We start from the raw sequence: 19,699 nt of genomic DNA, 5'->3' as shown, positions 1-19,699 counted from the left end.
CTAAAACAAGCATCACTGATGATGCCTTAAACATTAACTGGTTGCTGGTTAATAGCAGATATCTTAGTAATCATGGATGTTCCTTTGTTATTCAGGACTATATATTTTTTTACTTTGAGCCAAAAAAACTAACAGCAGGTAGTTACTAACTAGTTAGCAACTACCTTCATGTTCTACCCGGCACCAGCTCAGAGTGGTCACTGACCGCTCCTGTCAGCGATTCAGCTGCTCCACATCAACAGAGCAGCTATTCTTCCGAGCTGCTCCATTGACAGTACGTGACTGCTGACATCATGCTGTTTGACATCTGGCTTCCCGCAGTTATGCATCAGGGAGGACGCTGTCAATCAGCATGACATCAGCAGTCATGCCCCTTCGACAGAACAGAGCGGATGAGCAGCCACTGCTCTGTTGAGGAGACGTCAGCGGAAGCTACAGAATCACTAGCGGGAGTCAGTGATTGCACTGTGATAGCAGAGAATTGCACTAGGCAGGACAGGCAGGTAGTGGCCAACTTTGTTCTCAACAGTAAAAAAAAAAAAATGTAGTCCTGGATGACCCCTTTAGGGAATTTCATAAATGTAAATGAGTGAAATGACCAGTTGCACATAAACAAACAAACAAACCTTTTTGTAAAATAATGTTAACTATAATAAATGCATTTAGCATGTATAATATACAACACTGCAGTGTAAATAGGCTCACCCTGTTACAGCATTGCGGAATAGAGAGATCATCTTTAGAACCTGTGCTCGTGTGTCGCTTATCTACATTATTATTTGGAGGAAAAACATAAAAGATGTAAGACATGAAAACATTCCCACTTGTCCTTATTCCAACATTGTGTGAGAGGAAATACAGAAAGCTATTTCCCTTGTCCCAGCGGTTCTTAATCTGTCAGCGAGCAACACACATACAGTATATGTGGAGGAAGGTGTAAGCCTCGCAGGAGGTCATGAAGTTGCCCACGGCTAGAGGCACGTTGATAATTTGTTACACTAACAAGTTCAGAATCGTGACATGGGTCACCCAACGACCACAGACTTTATAATTTTGCAACAAGCTTTTACCTCCCTCGTAGTGTCAAAAGATAATAACATGCTACCATACGAGTCATTTAAACCTTTTCTTTACTTGCGTTTTGCCACCGCTGACTTGTCCAACACTATAAATAAGATTTGAAAGAGCAATCAGAGTCATCGGCGGGGGGCTCCCACAATAGATGGAATCATACAGTTAAATTATATACCACATACAACCTAAATGTTGTGATTGTTTGGATAACTGTGGTCACCATTACGGCAAGTTTTCTATATATAATGTGTGGGTGTGACACCATGTGGGTGAAATTCACCTGCATCTCTGATAAAGCCGTGTTCTGCAGATTCTACGCTATGATTCAGAGATTTATTTTTGTGTGAAACACACTAAAGCATCAGCTTCTTTGCTCCTTTTCCTGAAATAACAGTTGTTTTTTTAAACACAGCCTCGTAATGCAAATTTCTAAAAGACTTCTGTTCTTTCCATGCGTTCATTGTTATTATTCCCGCTGATGTGCCTTAGTATAATTGTCAGTGTTGTTCTTTGAGCCGTGTTAATCTAAAAATATACTTCTTCCTTCTCCACTGAGGAAAAAGTGGATCAGTTGCTTATTGCAATCAACCAGATTGTAGCATTTATTCTCCAAGAAGACTTTAAAATATTGAAAGCTGGGATCTGATTGGTTCCCCATTTATTAGTGTTCATACATCTCTACCACATATAGGAGCCAGCTGGCGCTAGTCTCTTTTTTACACCATATTATGAGTATTCATCTCAGGTCGACATTGGGGCAACCAGTGTAGAGGTAAGAGGGCCAATTCCACCTCCAAAGCACCATGAAGATTTTGTCAAACACATGTATAGGGGTGCAATATGATGAGTTGTTCAACTGCATAGCAGCCCTCTTCTGCCTGTGAATTCCCCAAAATGGTCATACAGTGGTCCTACTCCCTACCAGCCATGTTGTGATGATATCATGTCGATCAGTCTCATGACTGGTGCAACCAATTATTCTCCTTAATAGTCACATGTCAGCATGACTGCTAAAGCTTAGTGATAGATGGATGTGACATCATCATTGCAGGATCGGTGGGAACCACTGTCATGGCAATGGTTTGAATAATTGGATGTTGGTGATTTATTCTTTTTTTACTTTATTTATATAATTTCCTTCTTCTACCACAATTATAGCCACTGTAAAGAAACCATATGGACATAACTGATACAAAAATATTTGCCTAGAGAGGGGCCAGTGTGGGTGTTAAATGGTGCCCCCCCCAAAAAAAAAAAAAGTCCTATTACCCCCTCACACTCTTTATTAGTCATAACAAAGTATATACTTTTTGCCTAGATTGATTAGTATCCTTAAAGGGAATCTGTCATGTAAATAAACGCTATTAACCACAGCTACGGGGTTAATCTGCTGGTTGATAGCATTCTGAAGCTGCCTGGCACCAGCACTTGGAGCCCCGCTGCTGGGAGGAAATCAACTTTATCCCTCCTGGTAGCATTCCAGTTTAAGACACTGGGGTGGCGCTGGCATGGACTCAGTCACTGCTCTGTGTAGAGAATAGTGGTGGTAACCACGCCCCCGACACTGGCTGACCGATCACTCAACATTAGGGCCCGCTGTCAGTTTCACCTTCGCCGCTCTCAATACACCGAGCGGTGACTGAACCTGCGGCGGCGCCAACCCTGTGACTGAAACCAGAATGCTACTGGGTGAACTAAAGTTCATTTCCTCCTGGCAGTGGGGGTCTAAGTGCCGGATAGGTTCAGGACAATATTAACCTGCAGATTAATCCTACTATAGGCAGGTTAATAGCTTTTTTTTCACATGACAGTTTCCCTTTAAATCATATTTGCAAGCCCCTGTACCACATGTGTTCAACTCTAACTACTAGTGATTCCTCTTTTGGCTTTTATTGAGCAAACCACACCCCTGTGCTTCCAGACTGTTGGCAAGTATAGATCTGGAGACTTTAATCACTAACATGATTACTTAATTAGCGGCTGCAAAGTATAGAGCTAGTCGATTCTGTCATATATGAAATTGCAATACGAAAAGGTGGTAGTAGGCATGAGTCTCAATTTTGCATCCTCAAGGATCTTTGTTTTTTAATCCTGCAGTCCATAAATTGATAGGTCAATTAATTTTGTCTGAAAGTGGCCATAATATGTGTGAATATGGAAAATAGGGGTTTTCCCTCTTCAGAAAACTTGTGTCCCCAGGTGCAGAGCTTTATTCACCCTGCCTAGGTCTAGCACTGCCCCAGCGTCTATTTTTGACAGCAGTGCTAATGTGATGTTGACAGCTCTGCAGCCAGTCACTGAGCTCAGCAGCTCATACCATCTACATTAGCGTAGGGAGGAGAAAAATGAGAGGCCAGGAAGGGGGAGACATACACCTGTGCTGCTACTTTATAATAGCTGTTTAGCTCACCACAAATATGGATTCACAGTTACATTGCTTAGTATTGTCAAGTAAAATACTTCCTACTGCTTCTGCTGCTCCTAAACATGTAGTACATAAAGACAAAATAGCTAAATCCTCCCAAGTATATTATATATAAGATGCATCATAGCACTAGTCTCTACCCACTACTCTGGTTCAACTGTAAATGAGAAATGGAAAAAACTGGTGAAAAATACAGAATAGAAGTAATAAAATGGCTAGAAATCCTTATTGATCAGTGATCTAATGATGCAGTGGTAGCATAAAGAGATGAGACTATTTGTAAAAGATAAATTATCATTTTATAATAAAGAAACCACTAAGTGCATTAGACATGTTGATTTGTGTTTGGTTGCAGAAATGCAACAAGGAACTCAATTAGTTTTTACCATCCTGGTATATTTCCAGAAATATTCATAAAATCTCATAATTTAAGACCAATATGGTCCCCATAAACAGTATACTTATTGTTAAAAGTATCAATAAAATGTTCACATTATGTTTTCAAGCCCAAATAGCATAAAAACAAATCTAAATACGGTACCTAGAAATACTTAAACACCAAAAATACTAATGATAATAATAATAATAATAATAACACTGGTCAACAGCATTTTTGGTGCCAAAGATATTTCATCGAATTTAGGGTATTTTTGGGGTGCTGATTCTGAATATGTCATCAGTTTTGCCAGATTGGCTCAAGTTTTTGAGATTTTTGGTATCTTATTTATAGCACTTGTTGGTAAATGCGACGCATCATCTCATTAATTTCTTTGGATTAGTACTAGAACTGAGCAGTTCTCAATATAGTTTTGTGTTAATTAGTGTTCTAAAAGTTTGTTCATAGCTTGATTTTTGCACTAACTTTATGTTGTTGTCTGTTTTCCAGTGAAAAGCATGAACTCATCAAGAAGAAGTTGTCTTAACGATCCAGACTCATTCTGTTACATTTGTGGTGAATACACACTGCCAAAACATAGAAGAAACATAACAGACTTCATAAAAAAAGTGTATTTTGCCTATTTTGGGGTTATGCTTGGGGACCAAGACAAGTTTTGGGCACCACACATAGTGTGCAAAGCATGTATCGAATTATTACGAAAATGGAGCAAAGGACAAAGAAAAAGCTTCAAATTTGGTGTTCCAATGGTGTGGAGAGAGCCAAAAAATCATCATGATGACTGTTATTTATGGTAAACACAGGTACAGGCACATCTTCACAATGAGGGACAGGCCTTCTTGCAGATTCCATGTTACTCCCATTTTCGTTTCTTATGCTTATTGAATCCTTGCACTTGCACTGCACAGAAATAACAGTCATCATGATGATTTTTTGGCTCTCTCCACACCATTGGAACACCAAATTTGAAGCTTTTTCTTTGTCCTTTGCTCCATTTTCGTAATAATTCGATACATGCTTTGCACACTATGTGTGGTGCCCAAAACTTGTCTTGGTCCCCAAGCATAACCCCAAAATAGGCAAAATACACTTTTTTTACGAAGTCTGTTATGTTTCTTCTATGTTTTGGCAGTGTGTATTCACCACAAATGTAACAGAATGAGTCTGGATCGTTAAGACAACTTCTTCTTGATGAGTTCATGCTTTTCACTGGAAAACAGACAACAACATAAAGTTAGTGCAAAAATCAAGCTATGAACAAACTTTTAGAACACTAATTAACACAAAACTATATTGAGAACTGCTCAGTTCAAGTACTAATCCAAAGAAATTAATGAGATGATGCGTCGCATTTACCAACAAGTGCTATAAATAAGATACCAAAAATGTCAAAAACTTGAGCCAACCTGGCAAAACTAATAGCATATTCAGAATCAGCACCCCAAAAATACCCCAAATTCATTAAAATATTTTGGACACCAGAAAAAAATTTTTTTTTGTTGACCTGTGTAATAAAAAAATTGAAAAACATTGGCGAATGGTCTGATAATCTGACAGTCTAAGAATGAAATACTTAAAGAGATTGTCTAAAATAAAATGACAAGTTTGCAGTCGCACTATATGACTGCAGACTTGTGAATCCTCACATTGCGCGCTGTGAGGATTCTCCATTGTCAGCACTGGTAACCGCGGTCACGTGATCGCAAGTATGCAATATGCATACTTCCCGCCAGAACCTGACTAGACTGTTTCCGGCCTTGCGCAATGCACTTGTTTTGAGCATGTCAAATACACTCTAGTCAGATTCTGGCCGGGGGTATGCATATTGCATACTTGTGGCCACGTGAACGCCAGTTCCCAGTGCGGACCACAGAGAATAGTGTGACTGCAAACTTGTCATTTTAGACCTTTTTAAGCATCAGAAATTAGATGAAAAATGGAAAGAAAAAACATTTGTGAAAAATAGTGATGGATTGTGTGATGTGGAATGTTAATAAAAGAGATTTTGCATAGTTATGTAATTGTGTATGAACATGTTTGTATTGCAGTTGGAACATCTTATTCTTTTTATAGATTTGTTTTATTTCTGTTTTATTTCTTTTCTAGGGATTTGACGTGCATACAGACTATATGCCTCTCCTAAGCTCCTTGGCAGTGTATGGATGGCAACTGACTTGTGTCCTTTCAACACCTATTGTTAAAACCAGTAGGTATGTATCAACATGTGCACCTTGAAATATGTATTTCATACACACATCTTTTTAAAGTCTTACGTTAGGCAACAAGAAGAAAAGCTCCATTAAGCAGTGTGTATCCTCTCTTTTTTTTGGTGTTCTCGTAGACCGTTGATGAAATAACAGTTTGCTGTCACAATTCCTCCACTCAGTGTGTCATGGCCAGAGTGAGTGACAGCTCAGTCATCCAATCGGGTGCATTGGCATTCTGAGCTGTCAGTGTGTTGATAGACAGCTCAGTTGTCCAATCCAGTGCAGCTGTGTGCTGAGCTGTCTGTATATTGATTGACAGCTCAACCGTCTAATCCGAGACTGAGAGGCGCTGAGCTTCTTGCAGGTGCTCCCTTTTCCTAAATGATTATCTTGCTGCTTAGATGAGCTCTCAGACCCAGTTCTATACCAATCGTAGTATTCGCTCAGTGGTGCTGTTTGCCTGGTAATTCTGTGATCTGTTTATTGATCTATTGCTGCCTGACTTTGGACGTCGTCCTGACAATTTGTTTGCTCAACCCCTTTGCTCTGATCCGCTATTATCCTTGTATTCTGACCTCGGACTGTGACCTAACTTTACCTTTGTCTTTCCCTTTTGTTTACTACGTGCTCTCTTGGTATCTGACCCCGGAACGTTTGACTACCCTGCCTCACCACCTTTCCATAAGTGGTGACTAGCATTACACTTGCAATGAGTTAAAGTCCAAGACATAACACTACCGTTTTATTAAGAATTAATGTGACCTCATTTGAAATATGCAGTTCAGTTCTAAGCATCGGTTCATAGAAAGCCCTAGAATGACCATTTGTCAAGGGCATGGAGTATTTTGGTTATAAGGAAAAAATGTAAAGGATTAAAGGGGTTGTCCACTTTATCTTTGTTTAACAGATATGTTTGCGACTTCATTTTTTGACAATAGAAATATGTACAACCTGTGATACGTAAAGAGGACCTGTCACCAAGCTACAAGTGTCCATTCTTTGCTCATATTTTATTCCCGCTGCTGTGCTGAATATTACATTTTTTATTTTAAATATCATTTGGTGACAGACATATAGAATTTTCTATTCAATGTTATTTTCTCTGGTTTTTACCAAGGAAGCATTGCACACATGATTATCTGAGGGGGAGGAGGGGATGAATTTAGGCTGCTCTGCATTATTATCTTCTGAGCAATGCCCACTTGGTAAAGACCATAAAAAGTAGCACTAAAAAAAAGTCACAAAATTATATGACGGATTTAAGAAAAATGGAATACTCCTGGGCACAGTGGGAATAAAATCTGAACAAAAGCTGGCCACTTTTTCCCTGGTGACAGCTCCTCTCTAAATATTAGTAAGTGCCATATAATGATGTCCCCAATGCCCGACGCTTCTTTACTAATATCCTGCTCTGCATCATGTGTGTACAAACTGGGATTTTATTCAAAGAGCAGGAACAGTGATTACAGCATACTGACAATATGGTGAGCGGTGGCTGTTTATAGTCGCCTGCACCACCCCAATGACTGGAAGCGTGCAGCTGCTGCAAAAATAAGACTTCATCTTCTCCCTGCTGCCATACTTCCAATTAGAATTTTTTTCCCCCTTTTTAGTACATTGTATGTCAAAATGAATGGTGTCATTCAAAACTACATCAATTGAAACAAGAAAAAAGTTAAGCTCTTAGAAGAAGGTGAGGGGAAAAAACCCCAAAGGGCAAAACTGAAAAATTCCCTGATTCTTAAAGGATTAAAACAATTTAGTCTTGAGAAGAGACTTTTTAAAATTTTACCAATAATATAATATTGTGAGGTTACCAAGGTGGATAGTTGTTTGTTGGTTAGATAAGAAAGCGTTTTTTTGGGTTTATCAGTGACTGTTGCTTGGGTTAGTGAATGTGATAATTCCCTTTTAGCGATGAGCGAATATACTCGGTACTTGAGATTTCCGGAGCACGCTCGGGTGTCCTCCGAGTATTTATAAGTGCTTGGAAATTTAGTTTTCAGCGCCGCAGCTGAATGATTTACATCTGTTAGCCAGCTTGAATACATGTGGGGATTCCCTAGCAACCAGGCAACCCCCACATGTACTTATGCTGGCTAACAGATGTAAATCATTCAGCTGCGGCACTGAAAACTACCGTATGTACTTGAGTATAAGCCAAGAATTTCAGCCCATTTTTTTAGGCTGAAATTGCCCCTCTCGGCTTGTACTCGAGTCATTCCCAGGGGTTGGCAGGGGAGGGGGAGCAGCAGCTGTCTAATCATACTCTCCTGCTCCTGGTGCGGTCCCTGCTCGTCCCTGGTTCTCCTGGTGCCGGCAGCTTCTTCGTGTGTTGAGCAGTCACATGGTACCGCTCATTACAGTAATGAATATGGACCCGACTCCACTCCCATAGGGGTGGAGCCACATATTCATTACTGTAATGAGCGGTACCATGTGACTGCTCAACACAGGAAGAAGCTGCTGGCGCCCGGAGAACCAGTGATGTGCAGGGACCGCGCCAGGAGCAGGTGAGTATAACGGGGGCATTGCGCGATATTCACCTGTCTGTCTGCGTTCCACCGCCGGGCTCCGTCTTCCGTGTCCTCTGCAGTGACGCTCAGGTTAGAGTGCACAATGATGCGATTAGTGTGCGCGCCTCCCTCTGCCTGAACTTTAGTGCAGAAGACGCAGCGGCGCCCGGCGGTGGAACGGGGAAAGGTGACTATAGCAAGTGCCGGGGGCCTGAGCGATGAGAGGTGAGTATGTGACTTTTTTTTTTTTTTTTAATCGCAGCAACAGCATATGGGGCAAATGTGTCTATGGAGCATCTTATGGGGCCATAATCAGCATTTGTGCAGCAGTATATGGGGCAATTGTCTGTATGGAGCATCTTATGGGGCCATAATCAGCATTTGTGCAGCATTATATGGGGCAAATGTCTGTATGGAGCATCTTATGGGGCCATAATCAGCATTTGTGCAGCATTATATTGGGCAAATGTGTCTATGGAGCATCTTATGGGGCCATAATCAACATTTGTGCAGCATTGTATGGGGAAAATGTCTGTATGGAGCATCTTATGGGGCCATAATCAGCATTTGTGCAGCATTGTAGGGGGCAAAGGTCTATATGGAGCATCTTATGGGGTAATAATCAGCATTTGTGCAGCATTATATGGGGCAAATATGTCTATGGAGCACCTTATAGGGCCATAATCAGCATTTGTGCAGCATTATATGGGGCAAATGTCTGTGTGGAGCATCTTATGGGGTCATAATCAGCATTTGTGGAGCATTGTATGGGGCAAATGTCTGTATGGAGCATCTTATGGGGTCATAATCAGCATTTGTGCAGCATTATATGGGGCAAATGTCTGTATGGAGCATCTTATGGGGTCATAATCAACATTTGTGCAGCATTATATGGGGCATATTTTAATATGGAGCATCTTATGGGCCCCATCATGAACTGTATGGAGCATTATATGGGGCTCCTGATTAAATATGGATATTCAAAAACACTTAACCTACTGATGTCTCAATTAATTTTACTTTTATTGGTATCTATTTTTATTTTTGACATTTACCGGTAGCTGCTGCATTTTCCACCCTAGGCTTATACTCGAGTAATTAAGTTTTCCCAGTTTTTTTTGTGGCAAAATTAGGGGTCTCGGCTTATACTCGGGTCAGCTTATACTCGAGTATATACTGTAAATCTCCGAGCACTTACAAATACTCGGAGGACACCCGAGCGTGCTCGGGAAATCTCGAGCACCGAGTATATTTGCTCATCAGTATTCTCTTTCTTTTTCCTACCCTGGCTTTTCTCCATCCTCCACCCCCCCCGGTGCATTCCTCTGTTATAGGTGAGTGAATATTTGTATGCCTTTTATTTTTATGTTGCCCCTGTTCTTGTTGCCTTGTTCATCTGGTTGGTGTACTGTGATGCACAATAGCTCCCATCTTCCCTGAGTGGGTGAAGGGAATGGACTGAGGCAAGGTATGTGGCCCCGGCATCTTCACCTTCAGAAGTAACCCGGGGAGCAGGGAGAGCTAGGGTACCCCCTAGCGTTATGGACAGGGAAGGAGCGCCTGGTCTCGGGTCACCCGCCATCCAAATCATGACATCACCATGAGAAATTTCTTACTGTGGACTGCAGGGAACTCACTCAGCACCGTGCTGTATCGCAAGACTTTTTCTAAATGTGCTAAGGGTGATCTCACTGACATCACCGCAGTTCAGCTGATGTGAGCTGGGAACGCAGCCTCAGTGGCCTGCGGTAACCTTGATGATGTCACCGTTAATGACTAACACTGTGCTTGCAGCAGCTCATTCTCCCATGCTTTTCAGCCTGAATGGTCCTATCTTGGCACTGTTCAGGTTGAAAACCAATTATCGCAGACATGGATAACGGCATGTGAGAGTATGTAGGACAGGTAAGGTATATTGTTGGTTTTTTTTACAGGGAACCAGGGCTTCAATGGAATGGGTGTAAGGTGAGTATAATTGTGTTTGTTATTTTTAAATACATTTGTAAAATGGTGTGTATTTTTATTTCAAATAAAGGACTGGGTGTTTTTTATTGACAATATGACTATGGGGTTAGTAACTGCTGGGCTTGATGTCACCAGAAAATACAAAGGACTTTATTCTGGATTTCTTTTATTGACAATATGACTATAAGGTTAGCAATGGAGAGCCTCTCCATTACTAACTGCTGGGCTTGATGTCACCTAAAAATGCAAAGCGGACATCAACCCCACAAATATGAACCCCACTTGCCACCACACCACCACAGGGCAAGTGGGAAGAGCCGTGCAAAGTGCCAGAATTGGCGTATCTATTAGATGCATCTTTTCTGGGGTGGCTGTTTGCTGCTATTTGTAGCCCCTTACCAGCTTATCCATAGCCCCTTACCAGCCTGAAAATACCAGCCCCCCCCAGCAGTCTGCCTTAGCTTGGCTGGTTGTCAAAAATGGGGGGACCTCACGCCGTTTTTTAACCCTAGAACGCATACCCATAGAAATCTACACATTCACGCACCTGGGGCCTTTTAGGCCTGTTTACAATTATCATGGAATAACTCAAATAAAAATACTTTTCAAAGTTTATTGCAAAGTAAGGATGCATTCCCACTAGCGCAGGGGTCCGCCAGGATGGGATTCCGTAATGGATCTGACCTCCTGGTGACCCCAGCTAAGGCTGGCGGACGCATACCTGGGGCCTCGCAGGCCTGCCAGGTTACTTGTTTTCTATTTTCTGTAAAATTACTTTAGTTAGAATTTTGAAACTCTAGGTATTCCTCAGGTATATAGTTGTTAGTAATTTCCAGTTGTTCATATATTTTTATGTTACTATAGGCATTTCGGTATAACAACCTTTTTTTGGGACTACCCCATATTCACGCACCTGGGGCCTTTTAGGCCTGTGTGCAAATAACACGGAATAACTCAAATAAAAATACTTTTCAAAGTTTATTTTACAATTGCAAGGTAAGGATGCATTCCAACTAGCGCTGGGGTCCGCCAGGAGGGGATCCGTAATGGATCTGACCTCCTGGTGACCCCAGCTAAGGCTGGCGGAATCCTGGAGTTACCAGGAGGTCAGATCCATTATGGATCCCCTTCTGGCGAACCCCAGCGCTACTGGGAACACAGCCTAAGATGTGTATATTTCAAAACATAATTATGTGCATAAAACAACAAAAAAGTAAGTAAACGGGCACGCCAAATATAGGCATTCGATATGCAATTTTTTTATGAAAAATTTTTTTGGTTGTAGCAAACTTGGTGCAGGAATATTTATTTGTAACTTTACATATTCCCCCGACAATTCTCACATATTATTTTTTTGGCTGAATGTTCCTTGCATACATTTTGCCCGCAAGTAGAACAGAAATGCTCCGATTTTCTTTCCTTCTTTGCTAGACAAATATAGCAGTGCTTTCTTTTTTTTTCTTTTTGCTCTGGATGTTCCAGAAAGCGTATTCCACATCGGATCATTGCCTCTGTAATTTGCCTTGATAAGCATATCATGCTGCTTCTCTCCATCATAGTAGGCATCAAAAGTTCATAACAAAGTTCTGTCAAAAATAGACGTCTCTTGTCTTTCCTGTTGGCATGGAATTCTGGATTAGTTTGACAATAAACAATGTAGCTATTGAGGGCTGACACATCAAGGATATTGGAAAAAAGGGCAACAGGCCAACGTTTAGTCTGCCTTTTGCACGAATACTCTCCAATCATTTCGTCCATCTTGTGAACACCTCCTTTTGTCTTATTATAATGCAGTATGATTTCAGGTTTTTTTTTCCTGTCATTGGTGTCAATACTTCCATCATGATGCATTGTACTCAGTAATATCACGGTTTTTCTTTCTTGGCTTTATAAGACACCATTGTTGCTTGATTGCAGAAACCGAATACACTCTCGTAGATTGTTCGCTGTGCATTGTGCTTCATGATTGGAGAAAAAAAAATTAATAAATAAAATAAAGCTATGACCACCAGTCCAAGGAATAGTATATATAAAGCAGGGTGGGACTAATAAGTAAAATTTAACTTTTAATTATAAACTATTAAAAAATCCGGATGAACTTCACCAAAAAAAAAGACACTATGAGTAACACAATAACACGATCAGTGAGAACTATACCAAATTAAACCCAATACGCAATCACAAACATGTACAATAATACACATAATAAAAAGGAGGCAAACTCCTCAAAATTCAGCAGAAGAGATATATGGCCATACAATTAGGCCATACAAGATCCAGGTAGCCCTTAATAGACCACTAATGTAGAAAGGCACAATCTCACCTCATAATCTCTCATCCATCATATCGAGGGAGAATAGCCCATAAGACAAATTGGTGCCAATTACATGGGGGAGGCAAAACATGCAAATTCCATACATTACCCCACGTTGATCACCATGAAATCATATTACCCCAGCATTCAGACTTCCCAACGCGTTTCGTTTTTCAGACTCATCAGGGGAAGATGCAGTGAATAAACACAAACGGGTGCTAGCTCTTCATCATGTATAGACACCCGTCGTACAGGTGTACTAACTAAAGTACTTTTACAGAAAATAGAAAACAAGTAACCTGGCAGGCCTGCGAGGCCCCAGGTATGCGTTCTAGGGTTACATTTTTTGTTTAAATAATTAAAAAACGTTGTGGGGACCCCTCTATTCTTGATAACAAGCCATGATAAAGCTGACAGCAATTATAGTTCATTAAGTTAACTCCTATTAGGCAAGTATATTACATGTGTACTATGTGACAGGGCCCGTCACCCTCATTTGGTTGGCATGTGTTTAGTCACATGTGTGACGTTTAAGTTTTTTTAACTTTTGTTGGTAGTCTACATTAATAAAGTCCTTTTGAATATCTCATTATGGTGATCCTTTTTGTGTAGCATGTTCTTTCTCTTTTGCTCTTCATATGTTCCTATTGCATGCTACAGGTGATCCCAAATTTATATATAGTGGTGCCCTCTGTTCTCTTTTTGTAAGCCTGCCGATCCTGGCGCTGACACCAAGGAATCCTCAAAGCGCACAGTGCGTGCTATGTGAGAATTCACAAGTCTGCAGTCACATAGAGTGATTGCAGACTTGTCATTTTAGAACTGACAACCTTTTTAATGCCCATGTCATCCCAATGTAATGGATACATTCAGTCCGATCATTGAACAGGTTTACATTGTTATCTCTCTGCTATAAAGTGTCATTGATGACAAGAACAAGTATGAACACGTAAGACAGTTTTAGGTTTTCACTGCCAGGATATTTTTCTTGTAGAAACTAAATTCATTTAATACATATTTTTCATGACTAAATCTGTAAGAAAAATAATCCTTACTGAATAAAGATGACGCATTTTAATACAATTCCAGATTTATGTGAATAATTTGCTGTTGGTAGACAGAGGTCATATTAAACTCATTTGTGAGTTGTCAGCTTGCAGGAACATCCGTAGGCAGCTTGAGCACATGGTAAATTGAAGTCCATCGTCTATAAGTGGAAGGAATAATTGTCAGGATATTTTTCATCGTGCTTGTACTCTAAAATGTGAAAAGGGAACATTATCTTATTTTTGTAGCAGCGTGTATACTGTACACGAAAACATCTTAATTAAAGACATTATCTTGAGATAATCGTGGAAGACAGCTGAAATTTCATCAGTGTAAGGCCATGTTCACACAGTTGTATTTTGGTCACTATTTCACATCAGTATTTGTAAGCCAAAACCAGGAGTGGGTGATAAATGCAGAAGTGGAGCATATGTTTCTATTATACTTTTCCTCTGATTGTTCCACTCCTGGTTTTGGCTTACAAATACTGATGTAAAATACTGATTGTGTGAATGTGTCCTCCGGGCTTGTTATACAAGGCTAACAAAATGAGGGTTAGTAACAGAACCCTGCACTTAAAGGGGTTCTACGATAATAGAAAACAATAAAGAAATGTGTCATTCCAAATATCTTTAATCAGCAAATCAAAAGTAGTTTTTGATGTGGAGTGTATTCATATTTGCATAAGCCAATTTGAGTAAAACTGAAGATTTTGTAAGGAAAGTTATATCATTACCTTTTACTTTCATGTTATCAGTGAAACAAATATTCTATAAAACTCAATCTCATCAAAAATTTGGAAATTGTTCTTTTTGTTCAGTGAGATATTGGTTAAAATCTTACTTTTTAAAGGGGATGTACTCATTTATGCTGAGCACTGTATCAAGTTGATTTAATAATAAATTGTAACATTTATCTATTAGTTTATTGTTGTAATGGTGTCACCTGGCTTAAACAACTCATGTGAATTGATATAAAAAAAAGGATATGCTACATGATTATCTTTCAAAGCCCATGCTTCTCCTGGGCCAATAGCGTCGTGCTCTTATAGGATTATTGTAAATAGTTAAAATTGAAAAGTGCTTGTAAAAACAATGAACTTTGCAAATTACCAATTATTAAAAATCCTAAGGTGGCGGTTTTGACTTTTATAGTTTACTACTGATTGCCTAGGTTACCTGCCACCTCTGCAGTTTCTTATCAGTAGATTGTTTCCTACGTAAGGAACTCATCTGAAATTGCTGGATCCAGCCACCTTCAGGACCACTTTGCTCCTTCAATGCTGCAGAGGCAAGCTGCTTCTGCTCACAGCATTGGAGAACGCACGATAATCAGAGAACTGTCAATCATCAGGAGCATCGGCCTCCCGGCAATCAGGAAGGCGAAAGGCAGAGAAGCAGGTACGCTCCTGATGATCTATGTTCCGAATAACCCTTCAGAATGAACTTTGCTGCCTCAATCACTTGTTATCATGACATTGTGACATCATTGAAGGCAACATATCAGCATTATCATATGACAGCGACTTTCTACCATTTTTAAGCTTTTCATTTCCATCTTCTAAGCATCCCTGCAGGGAAAGAGAGATGCTGCTAGACATCCATTTCCATTCAGCTAACATAAGAGAAGAATATTGTCCTCATTTAGTATCAGTAGGCATTTATTGTAAAACTGCAGATTTTGCTTTAGCCCACTGGGTATAAATAATGAAGGAAAATCCAGCATGAAATTAGAAAGGTCTAAAATTATTAAAAAAAAGTAATTGAAACTCACATTATACCATTTTACAATCAGACAGCTAAAGCTATGAATTGAGATTTTACCTTTTCTGAAAAATTCTACTTCTTTTTTGCATTATGTTCTTGATGTAGTCGTAGCAATGGCATTGTATTGGAAACTTTGAATTGCTGTAAATGTGAATGTATTTTGCAAGAGACACAAAATCATGAACATAATTGTTTTTTATGCTTTAGTTTTAAGGGTTGAACAAATAGTCCTTAGAACAGACATCAATTATAAAGGGGTTTATGAGAATATAAAAAAACAGTCAGTTCCCCAACAGCACCATCCTGTATATAGGCTGTGCCCCATTCACGTGATGGAAACTGAGCTTCAGTAACAGACACAGCCCATAGCCAGGCGTAGTATTATCTGTGTCATTTTAATTATATCAGACAACCCCCTTTAATATAAACATGCTTTAATGCAAATGTGAACATTTTCTTTATATAGACAAAACATAATATAAAAGCAAAATGATCATCTACTGTGTAGTATGTAAATAGTAATAGTTCATGCAAATAACATAGAGTACTTAGTTAACACTATTTTGATTAAAAAAAATGTAAGTATAGATGAAGGCAGAGCAGGACACAGGCCCCACTGTACAGACATTTGCCCATGGGAAGCTATATAGGTTAAACGCTTAACAACGGATAATACTGGAAGCCTGTGCTAGCATTTCTTCTGCGGTGTTGCTATCAGTGTGTCAAGAGTGGGAGAAGAGGGTTGCATTGACAATCCAACACAACGGGCAGCACTTTGAACACATTTTATAAGTGGTCATAAACTTGTAAATAACTCACGAAAGAATAAAGCTATGTTAAAACCAAGCACACCATTGTTTTTCTTGTGAAATTCTCAATAAGTTTGATTTCACATGACCCTCTTTCCATTGGAAAAAATAAAGTTGGATCCAAAATGGCCGCCATGATCATCACCCATCTTGAAAAGTTTTCCCCCTCCCATATACTAATGTGCCACAAACAGGAAGTTGATATCACCAACCATTCCCATTTTATTTAGGTGTATCCATATAAATGGCCCACCCTGTATGTATATATGTATATGTATATATATATATATATATATATATATATATATATATATATACATACACACACATCCTGTAATGAGTAAATAATAATAGTAAATAATAATAGTACATGTAAATAACTTAGAGTGCTTAGTTAACACTATTTTGATTGAAGAAGTGTAAACGCCATCCATCTATATTGAGGTTGGCTGAAAAAAGGTGAGGTTTTAAGACTAGAGGATCATCTGGATTGGGGTACATCTTGTTGCGGTGGGATGGCTTTTACGCTTTTTTTGATCAAAATAGTGTTTACCTATGTTATTTACATGTACTACTACTATTTACTTACTACATGGTTTGTTACATGGCTACAGTGTGAATGTGCTCCTACACATTGCACATATACCAACTTATGTTCTGGCTCATTTCTTTGATTTTTTTTGTTACGTATGAATATCAAGCCATTGTTGAATTAGTTTTCCCCCTGCTGAATAATTAGAATTGATCTAGATTGTAAGATATACATTTGTGAATATGCTATCTTTATATTTGGAAATTGCTCACAAAACAGCTGCTTTATGTGATAGGTAAAGAGGTTCTCAGGTAAGTCTCACACTTCTGACATTCCTGCTCCGAATACAGACCTCAATGTCCAAACCGGCCGCAGGTCTCCTGGCTGCTTATTAGGCTGTTGAGTTTGGGTCAGCAGGACCGTATCTGGACCCGACATTGTGCTCCGTACGCAGATTGTGAATGTTGGACATGTCAAACTGCCCTTAGGAAGATTTTCACTTCCATATGTTTTGTAGTATTTAATTAAACGAGTTTTCTCATTTCAGAAAGCTTCTCCCTGCCAGCTCAGTTCTTTGTGAAAAAAAAATCTTTACTTACCCTGCCCAGGTCCCCATGCTGTGTCTCTGCTGCTACCCCTGTCTCTGTTGTTTCACTGTAAACTTGACGTTACATCGACAGCGCTGCAGACAATCTCTTTGGCAGGGCCTCTGAGGTCAATGATTGGCTGAAGCAATGTTGACGTGACGCCACCACGGCAGTCTATACACATGCACCAGAGTGGCATCAGAGACACAGCATTGGATCCAGGTAGGCTAAGTAAAGCATGATTTGTTTTTTTTTATAACTAAATGAGCCAGTCTGCAAAAGTTTTCTGAAAAAGGGTCAACCCCTTTAAATGTTCACTGCTATTATTATTATTATTATTATTATTATTATTATTATTAATAATAAGAAGAATAAGTGTAGATATTTTGCATACAGCTAATATCTTTCATTGCAATGTCAGAGTAATTATAAGAGATAACGGAATTGACACAATTTTTTGTGTAACATAAATAGAATGAAGCAGATGCAGTGTAATAGCTGTGTATAATGCAGGCAACTAGTAGCTCCCACAAAAGTGTGTGTCTGTGTATATGTATGTACCATATGTATATATATAAGTGTATGTATATACATATATATATTTGATACACTGACAATTTTGCAGAGGTTTGTAATTTTTATCGTATGTGCACTTCAACTGTGAGAAACAGAATCTTAAAAAAATCCCCCAAATCACATTGCATGATTTTTACATAATTAATTTGCATTTTATAGCATGAAATAAGTATTTGATACAATTGGAAATCAAAACTTAATATTTGGTACAGAAACCTGTGTTTGCAATTACAGAGGTCCGATGTTTCCTTTAGTTCTTGACCAAGTTTGCACACACTTACAGCAGGAATTTTGGTCCACTCCTCCATTCAGACCTTTCAGGTTTGGGGGCTGTCACTGGGAAACATTGAGTTTCAGCTCCCTACAAAGATTTTCTATTGAGTTCAGGTCTGGAGACTGGCAAGGCCACTCCAGGACCTTGAAATGCTTCTTACTGACCACTCCTTAGTTGCCCTGGCTGTGTGTTTTGTGTCATTGTCATGCTGGAAGACCCAGCCACAACCCATCTTCAATGTTTTTACTGAGGGAAGGAGGTTGTTGGACAAAATCTTGCAATACATACCCCATCCATCCTCCCTTCAATACAGTGCAGTCATCCTGTCCCCTTTGCAGAAAAGCACCCCCAAAGTATTATTTTCCCCCACCATGCTTCACAGTTTGGATGGTGTTCTTGGGGTTGGACTCATTCTTCTTTTTCCTCCAAACACGGCGAGTGGAGTTGATTCCAAAAAGTTCTATTTTGGTCTCATCTGACCACAAGACCTTCTCCCATGCCTCCTCTGAATCATTCAGATGGTCATTGGCGAACTTCAAATGGGCCTGGAGATGTGCTGGCGTGATCAGGGGGACCTTGCATGCCCTGCAGGATTTTAATCCATGTTAGCGTAGTGTGTTACTAATGGTAAAGTTGGCGACTGTGGCCCCAGGTCTCGTCAGGTCATTGTTCAGGTCCTCCCATGTAGTTCTGGGCTGATTCCTGACCTTTCTCAGAATCATCCTTACCCCACTAGGTGACATCTTGCATGGAGCCCCCAGACTGAGGAAGACTGACAGTTATCTTGTGTTTCTTCCATTTTCTAATAATTGTCTATTGTAGCCCATCCCAGCCTTGCGCGGGTCTCCAATTTTGTCCCTTATGTCCTTAGACAGCTCCTTTGTCTTGGACGTGGTGTAGAGGTTGGAATGTGATTGATTGTGTGGACAGGTGTCTTTTATACAAGTAACAAGTTCAAACTGGTGCAGTTAATACAAGTAATGAGAGCAGATTAGAAGGGCTTCTTAAAGAAAAACTAACAGGTCTGTGAGAGCAAGGATTCTTGCTGGTTGGCAAATTGTCAAATACTTATTTCATGCAATAAAATGCAATTTAATCATTTAAAAATCATATTGTGTGATTTTCTGGTTTCTATTTTTAGGCCGGTGTCACACTTGCAACTGCAATGCGAGAAACTCGCGCCTCAATACCCGGCACTGCCGCCGGCACT

At 39.8% G+C, this 19,699-nt stretch overlaps 1 protein-coding gene across 2 annotated transcripts in view; it reads left to right on the top strand.

Annotated features, from left to right (window-relative positions):
* The window catches only part of RFTN1 (raftlin, lipid raft linker 1), a 462,134-nt gene that overhangs the window by 432,077 nt on the left and 10,358 nt on the right, over nucleotides 1–19,699 (top strand). For both annotated transcript variants that reach the window (XM_077268863.1, XM_077268864.1), the window contains one exon: nucleotides 6,003–6,106. In XM_077268863.1, the coding sequence (XP_077124978.1) occupies nucleotides 6,003–6,106 (104 nt within the window). The remainder of the gene's footprint in view (nucleotides 1–6,002; nucleotides 6,107–19,699) is intronic.

The sequence above is a fragment of the Ranitomeya variabilis genome, chromosome 6 (assembly GCF_051348905.1).
Source record: "Ranitomeya variabilis isolate aRanVar5 chromosome 6, aRanVar5.hap1, whole genome shotgun sequence".
NCBI lineage: Eukaryota > Metazoa > Chordata > Amphibia > Anura > Dendrobatidae > Ranitomeya > Ranitomeya variabilis.
This window is presented reverse-complemented; position numbering and strand designations above follow the sequence as displayed.